This window comes from Tinamus guttatus, unplaced genomic scaffold (genome assembly GCF_059628265.1).
Source record: "Tinamus guttatus ecotype Peru unplaced genomic scaffold, ASM5962826v1 Tinamus_guttatus_pri_ptg000060l, whole genome shotgun sequence".
Taxonomy (NCBI): domain Eukaryota; kingdom Metazoa; phylum Chordata; class Aves; order Tinamiformes; family Tinamidae; genus Tinamus; species Tinamus guttatus.
In genome coordinates, this window is record NW_028288594.1 from 371,946 (window position 1) to 384,573 (window position 12,628).

Below are 12,628 nucleotides of genomic sequence, written 5' to 3' on the forward strand. Positions count from 1 at the left end.
GGCTTTTTCCAGATGTTTTTGTAGAGGCATCATAGAGAAAGCCATTCTATGATACTTATATATAGTGTATACTTGCAGATGTAGTGAAAAATCTATAGCATAGAATACATTAAAATACATTAGGTATGTACGACTGCAGCGTGTGCAGATGGGACCATAGATGGCTGAGCAGACAAATGAAAAAAATTCTTAAGCAGCAAACCTCTAGCATACATAAGCTAGTAACCAAACCTGCCCTTTTTTGTGTGTTTCTTCAGAAGATTATAAATCAAAACAAATCATTATAACAAATAAATAAGTAGTTACTACCTCAAGACTTGCCTGGGGTACTGAACTCGTTCCCACCATGGACCAGAAATGGTTGTTTGGCAAAGAGGATAAGCTTAATTTTAACATTCCAAATACAGAAATTCATGCCAGAATCAGTTAAACCATTTGGGCTTTTCACTGAACAGTTGACTGATGTATTGGGGAAAAATAAAAATTTTTGGTTAAATATAATCAATTGAAAATGTGATTTGCAAGTTATGTAGGAGAATGCTGTTTTATGTTTTTCTTGTTTCATTCTGCATGTAATAGAGTAGTCTAATTCTTGGATATGTTGCTCTTAAAAGTTGAAGCAGTGTCTTAAGTCTGCAGGCTAAATGAAAATCTGTGCTCTAGCGTGACATTTTCCATGTCAGTTAGAATGATGGAGTGATATTAGTCATAACTAGAATATGACAAGCACTCTTCTCATTTCTGTTCTATCGCAAATCATGTCTTTTCACTTGATTGACCCTCATGGCTAGTGAAAAGCATCTGTTGGTAGATAGGCATTGCTGCAGCTGCTTAAAACTACAGTGGCAACTTTAACTTGGCAACAAATTTTCAAAATAAAGCGCATTATTTAAAAAATAAAAATTGTTGTGTGCCATTGAACAAATGGATTTGATAGTGATGTTGTCATTGTGCACAACCGTTCTGCAGGGTGAAACACTGCTCAGATGTGCTGGTGTTCTGCTGCACTCCTTATCTCAAATTGATCAACAAAAGATCTCGGTGTTTATACCTTAGGAAATTCTCCTTCTCCCGCTCTTGTTTTTCTTACATTATTTCTTTGAGCCATAGGTAGTGGTGTTTGATGGATTCTGATCCAGAATCTTGTGTATGATACCTGCACGTTGCTGCTCCAGGCAGCTATAATTTGTTTAGAAGGACTGGGTGGGGAAATTCTGAAACGATCTGGAGAGAATGCATGTCACTTCGGAGGTAATGCACTAGTGTGCTAGAGTAGTATCTTACTGTTGCTGGGGCGGATGGTAAGTTGAGTATGTCGTCAGGCTGCTGACTTGCGTGCCTATCAGAGAAGAAAATGAGTTGCTCTAAGCTTGGAAAGAAAGTACTAGCTCAGTAGGAAAGAATTCCACTGCAGAAAGGTGAGCGAAGAGTAAGAAAGAACATTAATAAATGAGTAATACGTATTGACAAGGACAATGCATGCATTCTGTAAAAAGTCATGCTAAAATGAACGATTTAAAAATAATTTACTGTTTGCCACCTGCAGAATAACTGTTGGAAATTTGAACTACTCATAGTTTATCTTATCTGTTTTACTTGTTTTTGACTCATATAAAAAATAAATGAGCATAACATTAAGGTACCTTGATGTTGCCTATTTTCTGTGTTGTCAATTCTTTGCTTGTGCTGTGGAAAAAATAAATTAAAAATAAGACATTTGCTCATAGTTCAGTGTGATGAAATTGCAGGTGATGAGCACATTATGTATAATCTTTGAAATGTGGTTGTCCCTTTGCAGCTTTTCTCATCACTGAGTTTTTGGTGGTGGTGATGGCTATTTCCTTTGATATAGGGAAGAGCCAACAAAATTGGATTAAAAATGGTATTCTTGATATATTGTGAAGAAATTATTGCTATTCTGTGATAGGAGTAGCAATTTCTAGTGCTTATCTGGCGATGTTTGAGAATACCCTGTCAGTGATTACCTAATTATCTTACAGAAGAAAAATGTTTAAGGTGTCTGAAATTTCAGAGAAGCAACAGGCTAATTTGGATAGCATCTCTAAACCCATTCAGCCACATACTGCGCTTCAAGTGCAATATATATTTATGATATAAAATTACATTTAATATTTTATAGACTTATATATAAAATTATTTATTCCTGTGCCAGTATTATTTTTATGTGCTGAAAGATATTGATTTGTGCCTGTAAATCCTTTCTTTAAGAAGGAAAATCAATAGTGTGGAAAACTAATTCTCAGTTTTAAGTAGTAGACTATGAAGTGCTTGAATGAGAGTTAAGAAAAGGCCAATGGCTTAAGTCTCATTAAAAATCAGTGGAAGATTGGAGTATTTGAGCACTTCAGGAGCAGACCTTAATTTGGAGAAAAAATTTTATAAGAAAAAAAGTGAAATTTCTTAAAAATCTAACATTCTGAAGCAAACATTGGAAACAGTTGAAAACAATTGCAATATCCTGTCAGCTTCAGCATACTATTGGCTAAGTTTTCATTAAAAGAAATCAGTGCTTTTTTTATAGGTGTGGAAACACGGTTCATGTGTTAGTAGTCAAGCCAGTAGGTGCAACTGAGCAGGCCTGTCCTCTCTTCCCTTTACAGTTTAGTGCCATTTTGAAAGTTGAGCAGCAGGCTGCCTTCATCTGTTTGTAGTTATAAAGACTCTAGGTAGCTCGGTCAGAAACTGCAGTGAATCCATGGTACTCAGGTTTAAATTCACCTTTCCTAGTTCCTTACCCTCTAGCAAGGATGGAAAAATGTGCTGCAAACAAACATGTCAAAGGAATTTTGGTGAAATAACATAGTTTAACGCTATGTGTTTGGTGATTTATCTTTTTCATTTTCTTAGTGCTCAGAACATAGAAAGTGTCAATATTGATGTCAGTAGACAAGAGCAGACAATTACAAGTAGTCAGTTTAGGTGTTTTTAGGCTTCCTGCTTACCTGAAAACCTCCTTTTAGCCTCCCTTGCAGTGGAAACTATGGTTTAAATTGCAATTGTTTCACTATTGTCTATGTTTGACCTTTAAGCAAAGACTAAGTTACAGTTAAATCACTAACCAGCATGGTCTGCCCTTTATATATGTAATCTCAAATCTTCTGCAAAGCCATCTAGCCATGGAATCCCACTTCGTATGTTCCCATTGTGAAATGGGTTTCTTCTAAGGATTTGCAATCATTTCCTCACTGAAACTTGTAAAATTATATAGTACCAGAATTGCTATAGTTTTTTGTGAGGATGAATTAATGTAGTAGTCCTTTAACGCAGAGAAAGCAACACATTTGCTCCAAGTAGACAGTCCAAAATGAGTATCAAATGATAGTAAACTTCTCTGTATCACATTTTTTTTATGTTGGCAGGTTTTAGACTAGTTGATTAAAAGTTAAAATCAATTTTAGTAATTGGAGGTAAAGAGTGAAAGGTATTCATGTGGTTTGGCTAGATGTCCAGTTAGTATTTGGGCAGATAATCGGCACAGAAAAATGGGTTGTTTTACAGAGGGGCAATGTTGTACATGAATAAAGCATGCTCTTTTTTTTTTTTTTTTTTTTTTTTTTTTCAAATAAGGCTTTGACTGACTCCAGATAATGCTTTATGCATTGAGATTTCAGTTGCAGTGTATACATACAGAGAATTCCATATTCTGAAATGACAGGGTTTTTCTTTACTTCATTTAAAAGAGGACATCTCTATCTTCACTTATCTTAAAACATTTTAATAACTGAGACTACCAATTATGTTTTATAGGATTTGATTTTTGTGCTAGGGCCTTATCAAAAGCTTTTAATAAGGTGCTTTCTGCTGAGTTAATAATATGTTTTAGATGGCATTTCTTATACCTATCTTCAATAGACATATTCAGACAGTGTGATTGTAATAATCAAGTTTCAATCAAACCATACTTAGTATGACAAATATTGCATGAGATTGTAATGTAGGTGTTCGTGCTCTTGATAAGGGACTTAATTTGACTGCTGGCAGAGACAGAGAACCACTATTGATTTTTATATCTGAATGCAAAATAACTCATATTTGTCATGCACAAGGGAAATTGTTTCTTAATTAGAACTAAATAAAACACTCCAACGTTTTATGTACAGAAAGTATCATGCTCTATAGCAAATATATTCTCGTAGAGGTCTGTGAAGGTTCAGTTAGCAATTATTTTTAACAAACTAAAGCACTTCTTAAACAGCTGCTTAAAACTTCATTTGTCTGCGTACTGCCTGGAACGTTTGTTGAATTACTGTACCACAAAGCTCACTTCTTGTTTTTTCCCTCCTCCACAGCAAATGTCAAAGAAATCTTCGAACAAACTATTATTCATCTTCAAATCCCCTTTAACTGGGACTGTGAATTCATTCGGCTGCATTTTGGGCATAACAGGAAGAAGCATCTTAACTATTCAGAGTTCACCCAGTTTCTTCAGGTGGGTTATTAGCCATCTTTCAAAGTGGAATAGAAATTTGATTTTATCTATAGCAATATACTAATGCTGTTACAAATTTTGAGCTTTTGCTGGTAATGATGATCATTATCTGATACTGATTATTTTCTAATCCTGAAAGTTGTGATGAAACTATTTCTCCATAGTAGTTGTCTAAGCACTGTATATTAATTTTGCTTTAACTTGATCCTATACTGTTTATGAAATTAATCCTTTTACTGATTTTTATTTTTTACTGAATTGTTCTCTCATAGGAATTTTAATAGCAAAAATAACCTTGATCAAAGGTTAGATCCTTAGTATTACATCCTTAGTATAACCAGTTGTTTTTTATCATACAGCGTCTCATGGAAAATTACTAAATCTTTTAACATTTCTTTTAGGTCTATAAGGATTATCTTACTACTTGGCCCCATCCACCTCTCCTCCTTTTTTTTTTTAATATATTTTTTTCCTCACTAACTGTCATGTATGCTACTACATTTGTTTTGGAAGTTTGATCTTAAATGCAGCCAACTTTGCAGGAGACACATCTGCTTTTCTGAGATGTTGCTGTAGCCCCTTTTAGATATCAGGCCATAAAACCTAGAACCGGACTTTGTGCTAACCAAAAAGCTGTAATTGAAACATATTACACAATTGATTATTGCATTAGAAGGAAATAAAGGAATACTGCAGTTATAAAAGATGCAGGAAGAAGAAAGTAGGAGAAAAAAAATTATAATTCAGGAAAGGAATTTGCAAACTTATGTGGGTAATTGTACTGAATCCAGTAATGTGCAGTGCTCACCTCATGATGTTACTTTTCTTTTAGTTTTCTGCCTCGTATGCCTGAAGAAAAATAGATGATGTACTTCTAAAGCTGATCTTTGCTACAAAATAATTTTGGACATACGATTTAAGAGTAAGGATTGGTAGATATGCTTTGATAACATCTATAATTATTGTCCAGGATAAAACTAGATATGGAGCAGGTTCTAGGAAAAAAAAAAGTCTAATTACATAAGGTCTGAAGTCTTTATTGTAAATTGATGTACTAGAGATTGATACAGTCTTTTAAGGCTGCAATATACCTTGATGTTACTTTCAAGGAAGAAACTGTGTCCTGACTTTGATACTGCTTGCTGTCAGCTATCCCAGGCACAGATTCTAGTGCAGAAGAAAACACATTACTAGTGAGAAGCATCTTTTAACTCAGAGCAAAGTGGTAAATATGTGTTTTGATTTTTTTTATTATGTTTACTGCTCCAACGATGCAGTTGCTTAGAATACAGTAACCTCTTATGCTCATCATATAATAAACAAGAAGTTTAGTATGGAAAGGCAGTATGGATTGTGTCATTTTCAATATGTACATGAGTTGGTTGTTGTTATCGTCCTCATTTTAGATATGATTGTTTTGTTTATTTGGACTAACATTGTCCCGTGCAATTTAGGCCCTGGATTTTTAGAACTTGATCTAGAAAACCCTGATGTTGTGAGACCTGAGAAATTAGTGTAGAGGTGGTATAAGCTGATAACTTATTTTAGCTGTTTCCAGAAGTCTGAGTGACAGCTGAATGTGCTTTTTTGTTTGCTTTAACAGAAGGAAAAAAACTTTTCTGGACATTGAATTTAATGATGATTGCATCATTATTATCTTGCGTCTAGGTTACTGCAGTGTACTTTATATGACATTTTTGTTACAGATTGCATAGGAGTTTTAAATTGCCTGAAATGAGTGACTCTTTCTATCATTACAGGAGATATCTGTTAGGGGCAGTCTACATCTATATTATGTAATTTTCACCATCTTTCTGTTTATTTTCAAGTATGCCTTTTAATCAGTTAAATATGATTGGGATAGTATAAATTAATCTTGCATGTGTAAAGAGATGAACTCACTTTGAGCCTTTAGGATCAATATCAAAAGTTTCCCTAGCAGTTAAATATTTATATATTAAATTACACTAGGCAGGACATAAGATTCTGGTGTGTAAAGACTATTTCTCAAATTGGTTTGTGACAGATAATATTGCCTTACAGTTCAATAGGGACTTTCCTTTTCTGGAGAGATGAATCCGCGAATGGAACTAGTATGCAGGCTTCTTGTCTTAGTTGGGCTGGCCTTTAAGTTTAAAGTACAGTTGTGTTATGGTGTTCACACAGGCATATTCAGACATGCTCTAAGAATATGAAATTAGTAGGATTACTGTGAACAGCGGGTTGAAGAATTTGGCTCTAATCTTCTGTTTCTGAATATTTCCTTCTAGGAGCTGCAATCAGAACATGCAAGACAAGCCTTTGCACTGAAGGACAAAAATAAAAGTGGTATGATTACTGGACTGGACTTCAGTGACATCATGGTTACCCTTCGCTCACATATGCTAACTCCATTTGTGGAAGAAAATTTAGTTTCAGTAAGTGTGAAGAAGAGTACCTTAAGCTAAGGGCTTTAAACCAAACTTCTTTAATAGCTGTAATTTTTGAAGTTGCTACTGCTTCTGTCCTGCTTTGCCTTCTACCTGTTTATTACTGTCTTTGTGTTGGATGTTGGGGATAGAGTGTGCAGAGTGAAACATGGCACCCGCTCTTGCTGCACTACTGGAAAAGTTTGGCAGCCTTTTTTAGGTGCTTAAAGTGCCATTGGAAGCAGTCTGAGTTCGTATGCTATACTTTACACTAAAAGGGCAAATTATATATTGAAATGAAAAACTACTTATTTTGGCCAGAATTATCTGATTTTTAGATTTTGTTGTATGGCAGATCTCAGGAGGAGGAGACTACTTACAGATTTGTTCTTGCATATATGCTTAAACTCATTTGTATTTGAATGAGTTTGGAAAATGTGAATGTAGGTTCTAGAGGTACTGTAGTTACAGCTGTGATAGTCTGACAAGATTTCTAGGTAAAGCAATAAAATAAAATTATTACTTTATACTTTTATAAACTTTTACTTTTTGTATACTATTTCATCCTATACACTTTTACATTATTACTTTACCTACTTTACCTACTGATCCGGCCTTGCCCAACTTGCCTAATAATATGGTATCTTGTCTTAGATTTCCAGTAACTATTAACTTTAGACTTTGGAATAAAGATTTCTTGCTATATGCAATGGCATAAGTCGTCATCTTTATCTAAGGAAGCATTTACATGCATTTCTGTATTATAAAAATATCTTTATTATAAAAATACTCAGTGGCACATTTAGTGTGTATCAGATAAGTGAAAAATAAATTAATTATATGATTTCCTGAATGTTTCCTAGTGTTGAATTTTTACCCCTAAGAAAACAGTGTTCTTTCAAATAATCCTTCCCTCATGTTTCTCTTAAAATTAGCTGAAAAAATTACTAGAAGTGTATCTTCAATTATTTCATAATTTACTCAAGTCTGTCCTGTAGTTTGTAATAAGTGGTTGTCAAGGGGCTTAAGGTGCTTAACTTCATTAATATAATTCTTCCAGGTGGCTGGTGGAACTGTTTCCCATCAGGTCAGTTTCTCCTATTTCAATGCATTTAATGCCCTGTTGAATAACATGGATCTTGTTAGGAAGATATACAGTAATATAGCAGGTTCGAGGAAAGATGTTGAAGTTACAAAAGGTAAAGCATATTTCCTACATTTTACTGATGTGTATATATATATATTTCTTTTAGTTCTGTCTTTTAAATCTGATATTTCGTATGGGTTAAGGCTGCAGTAGTATGCAAGGATAGCACTATTATGGGAGGTGTTTAGAGGGTGATTTCCATCTTCACAGGCTAGTAATGATTTTCAGCTAACTCATTAAGGACAAGAATTGAGATTCTGACAGGAGCCTTGTTATCTGTATTAGTTTGAATGGATATCCACAAAATAGTGTATTATTCAAGATTTTAGCAGACCTTGAGGGAAATTCATGGTTGCCTATAGAGAAGTAATTGCTGGGGAATGTGCCATCAGAATGGGTCAAGTTTGAAAATTGATGATTAGTAATCTCCGTGATTTATTAAGGTCTAGTTGCTTTTATCCATGATTAAGTCTTATTTTTTAAAAGGTAATCATTTATAACTTTTTGTAGTTGACTGGCCTGAGTGGTTTTACATAAAATTTATGTCTGTATATTGGACATTGTTAATTCCTATACATAAGAAATGTGGCCACAGAAATTGTGGGTGTGTGTTTATAAATCTTGCTAATATGACTTTTTTGTTGTTGTTGTTGACTCTGATGATGACTTCTTCTTGTAATTGAAAGTTGTGGAATGAAACATGCTTGAGTTTTAAAGACTGGTTCTAAGAGGGACTTTTTCCTAAATGTATCTTTTTTCCTTTGTGTTATGGATTTTGCTTTGTGGTGGTAGATTTTAGTTTTATGATATTTACATGGGAGCATTTAAAGAGAAGATCTGATTAATAGCCTAATTGCTTTATTTCTCTTTCCCTTTCAATTCCAGAGGAATTTACCCATTCTGCAATTCGATTTGGACAAGTTACACCGCTGGAAATAGATATTCTCTACCAACTTGCAGACTTGTACAGTGTTACTGGGTAATTTATAATAATTATTATTATCATTTTCTAATCATTTTATTGGCATTTTCAGTGTGAATTATCTTAATGGTGATTTTTTTTTTTAAAATGCATTCTGTTGTATTTGATTACCATATTCTTTTCAATGAAAACTGCATTTGGTATGTGCATGCATTTTGTGAGTGAATTTTTTACATCAAGCACAGTTGTTATCTGCCATAAGTATGGCATATAAAGTAGCAGTATATGTTACAGAAATCCCAAAAGATTAGAATACACTGGTGGTATTAGCTTTAAATATTGATGTTCTGAGTAGATGTCTGCAGGTGAAATGTTGTGATGGAGGGAAGATACCTAAAAGTTGTTTCATTTGTGAATGATGTCCTTTATTACTGGTAAACAGGAATCCACTTCTGAATAATCCAAGCTCCCCCTTTACCTCCATTTGAGAACAATATGAAGAGACTACACTTCTAATTCTGAAGATTCTTTATTACAGTACAATAGAATTCTTACAAATACACAAATACATTTAAATATGTCAGATGCTTTTTTTTTAATTTAGTATGTATTCTGTAGGGTGTGGCCAGGAATGCTTTATTGAATATGCTTGCTATTTTATCTAACAGTAATTTGTTTTCCTCGGCCTTATATGAAGGCGCTTAACTTTGGCAGACATTGAGAGAATAGCACCCCTGGCTGAAGGTGCCTTACCTTACAATTTGGCAGAACTCCAGAGGCAGGTGGGTAGGAGTGATATATATGGAATAAAACTGCTTAAGTGAATGCTTATTTGCACTTACACATGAAAAGCAAAAAGAACAGTCTTTGGGCAGATTTGTAGCATGTGAATTCTGTCAGATTTAGATGTATGCTATATGGGTTGCAATAAGGATGGAATTAGAGCACAAAACTGAATATGTTTCTAACTAGGATATTGAGTGTCATGCTGAAGGATGGTGAGCTAATGTAAAAGAATATTTAGGAACTTGGTTCTCTTACTGACAGTACTTTTGTTCATTCCTGAAAAGCCTTTCACTTCACTAAATAATCTAACCCCATAATAAGAAAATTAACTTTTGATAGTAAAAGCATGAGTATTAACTGCAAGGAATATAAGCATGTTCTTTCTTGAAAAATGGGGTGAAATTACAGGTTTAACCGCTAAAATGATCACTGAGTTTTACTGTACTTGTTGGCTATATGACTTACACATTAGCAAGAGAATTCAACTTTATTGTGATTAATGGAAAAAAAGTAGAATTAGAGAACGGAGAATACCAGAGTACATTGTTAATATTCTGTTTCACTAGACCCTTACATTCAGATTTGCTAAGTTTGCCTTTATCATGATTTCATTATTAAATGTACAGATGTATAGTATATCAAAAGAGACCCAGACTGCCCAGCAGGCTTTTGAATGCAGATTTTTTTTTTTAATCTTCAATCAGAAGTGAAGATATAGGACCAAACTTCATCCAAGGGTTCAGCTTCTCTTTAGACTTTCTACCACAGTTACCTAGTACTGTACTGCCCATTTTTCAGTAGTATAGCTTGCAAATTTGTATTAAAAATCTAAATTTGGGGGGACCTCCACTGTATTTTATTTCATATAACATATAATTTGAGAGATTTCTGTCTGCAAGCCTCTCTGCAAACTGTCTAATGCTAGTTAAGTTGCAATTTAAATTTTAGCATAAACAATCTAAAGTTCAAACTCGGGTAATGCTGATATTGATAGTAGCAACATAATTGAAAATCTCTTATGCTAGGCTGCTAATAGAAACAATTATATTCTACTCTGAACATATTCTGTGAAAATAATCTTTTCTGGAGCATTTTGTAGATGACTGCTGTCACTAGAATAACTCAAAGGGGATTAAGCTGAGTGTTAGTAATGTAAAGGTAATAATGCAGTGAATATGATCCTTAGAACCATTGCATAGCAGATTCAGAAAGGAAGGCCTGTGTGCTTGGTGAATTACATGATTACATAATCATGATATGCATGGGCCAGCTGCACATTGGTATATATTATGAAAAACAAAACAAAACAAAAGAGCAGGATCTGATCTTACATATTATGATTGCGCAGTCTTTCTTCTATTTTTATTCTGTTAGAGTTTTATGAGTTTTGTAGTGCAATTCTATGTAGTATATTCTCAAGTAAATTTTGCTCCAAGGTTGTCTTCATTATCTTTCTCCCTTGAATATATGAAGAGAAAGTAGTAGGATGCCTGCCACTTTTTTTATATGAGCATGTCCCATCCATGATCAATAGTTCTAAGTATATCTGTTTGCGCTCACTAGAGAAGCAGAGAAGTACAATTTTTCTTTCTGAAGGATCACATTTTCTTACAATGTCAAAATTACTCTAGTTCTCCATGTATTTTAGGAACTTACTGGGTGTCTATCAAGACATCCCAGAGCTCTGATTACCAAGTGGCATAGCCTGGTTTAGGATGGCTGTGCTCCCAGCAGCCCCACCACCTTTGGTACAAAGTTGAGCTTCTTACAAATCTATTGCTGAACTGCCACATCTGGTAGTTGAGCATTTCTGTCAGCCTGAAGTTGGTGATGACTTGCATTGTTGTGCTACTGGAATATGGCAGTCATGCAGCAACTGATTCCCGAGCAACTCAGCCATCCTGGCTTGTTGGGACAGGACAGGCAGCTGGCAGGGATATTTTGGTCAGCCTCTGCAAGCTACACTGCCTCCCTTCACCGAGCAAAGTCCCAAAGCTTCAGCTGGAAAAGGTGAAATTCAGGTTCTCTACTCTGGTGGTGGCAGTAACAGGTACTGAAACTGTTCATAATGTTCCTGCTCTGCTTGTCCTTAGGGGATTAGAGACATCAGAGCTAATGAAATATATGTCCAATCCCTACTTCGTGGTAACGGTATTTCTATGGATTCCAGAAGACAAGAATTGTAGCATGGATTAGTGCAGAAAAGTGGATACAGCGTTTATCCAGATTAATTAAAAATATTTCTGACAAAATTTCTTAATTGCATTCCAAAGTGGCAGCTTTGGTTTTAATTAGTGTCTTTGTGACTCTCACTCACCTTTCAGTAGACTGTTAGGAAATAAAAAAGCTGATTTGTTTTTTCACTTCAGATTTACCTTTGTAGCTTGACGTTGTTATAAATAAGCTTATTGAAAGAAAAACTTTCACTCATTATTAGAATAGAACATATACTCTTCACACTCCTGGAGTCATATTTTATGCTGTCAGCCAAGCATTTCTGTGTTAAAAATGCACACTGGAAAGTAAGATCATTTCATTTTTGTTTTATAAAGAACAGCCCTGTGGTGGACCTTATCCAAAGTGAAACTTGCATTATCTTACTATCTGTATTGATGCAGTGAGTGATATTATCATTTCTGTGAGGTCCATCTGTCCCTGGAAAAAAATGAAAACAACTCTGCAATCATTTTATATAATCGTAAAATCTTTTCTTAAAGGAAAATCTAAATTTTAAAATAAACTCAGACTGTCTTTGTAGATTTGGTAGGAATGGAAATCAGTCTGCTTTCAACCATGTTTACTTTATTGTCAATTTTTTCATTGTGTAAGATCTTCTTAAAGCCTAGCAGCTGAGTATACCATGTGGGTGACAGCTACAGTAATTTTCTGTTTATAAATATTCATGATTTGAAAGC

At 34.5% G+C, this 12,628-nt stretch overlaps 1 protein-coding gene across 1 annotated transcript in view; it reads left to right on the plus strand.

The window, feature by feature from the left end:
- The window catches only part of SLC25A12 (solute carrier family 25 member 12), a 45,852-nt gene that overhangs the window by 13,544 nt on the left and 19,680 nt on the right, over positions 1-12,628 (plus strand). The window contains exons 5-9 of the mRNA XM_088519435.1: positions 4,311-4,450; positions 6,721-6,867; positions 7,919-8,057; positions 8,891-8,984; positions 9,625-9,709. Coding sequence (XP_088375561.1) covers positions 4,311-4,450; positions 6,721-6,867; positions 7,919-8,057; positions 8,891-8,984; positions 9,625-9,709 — 605 coding nt within the window. The remainder of the gene's footprint in view (positions 1-4,310; positions 4,451-6,720; positions 6,868-7,918; positions 8,058-8,890; positions 8,985-9,624; positions 9,710-12,628) is intronic.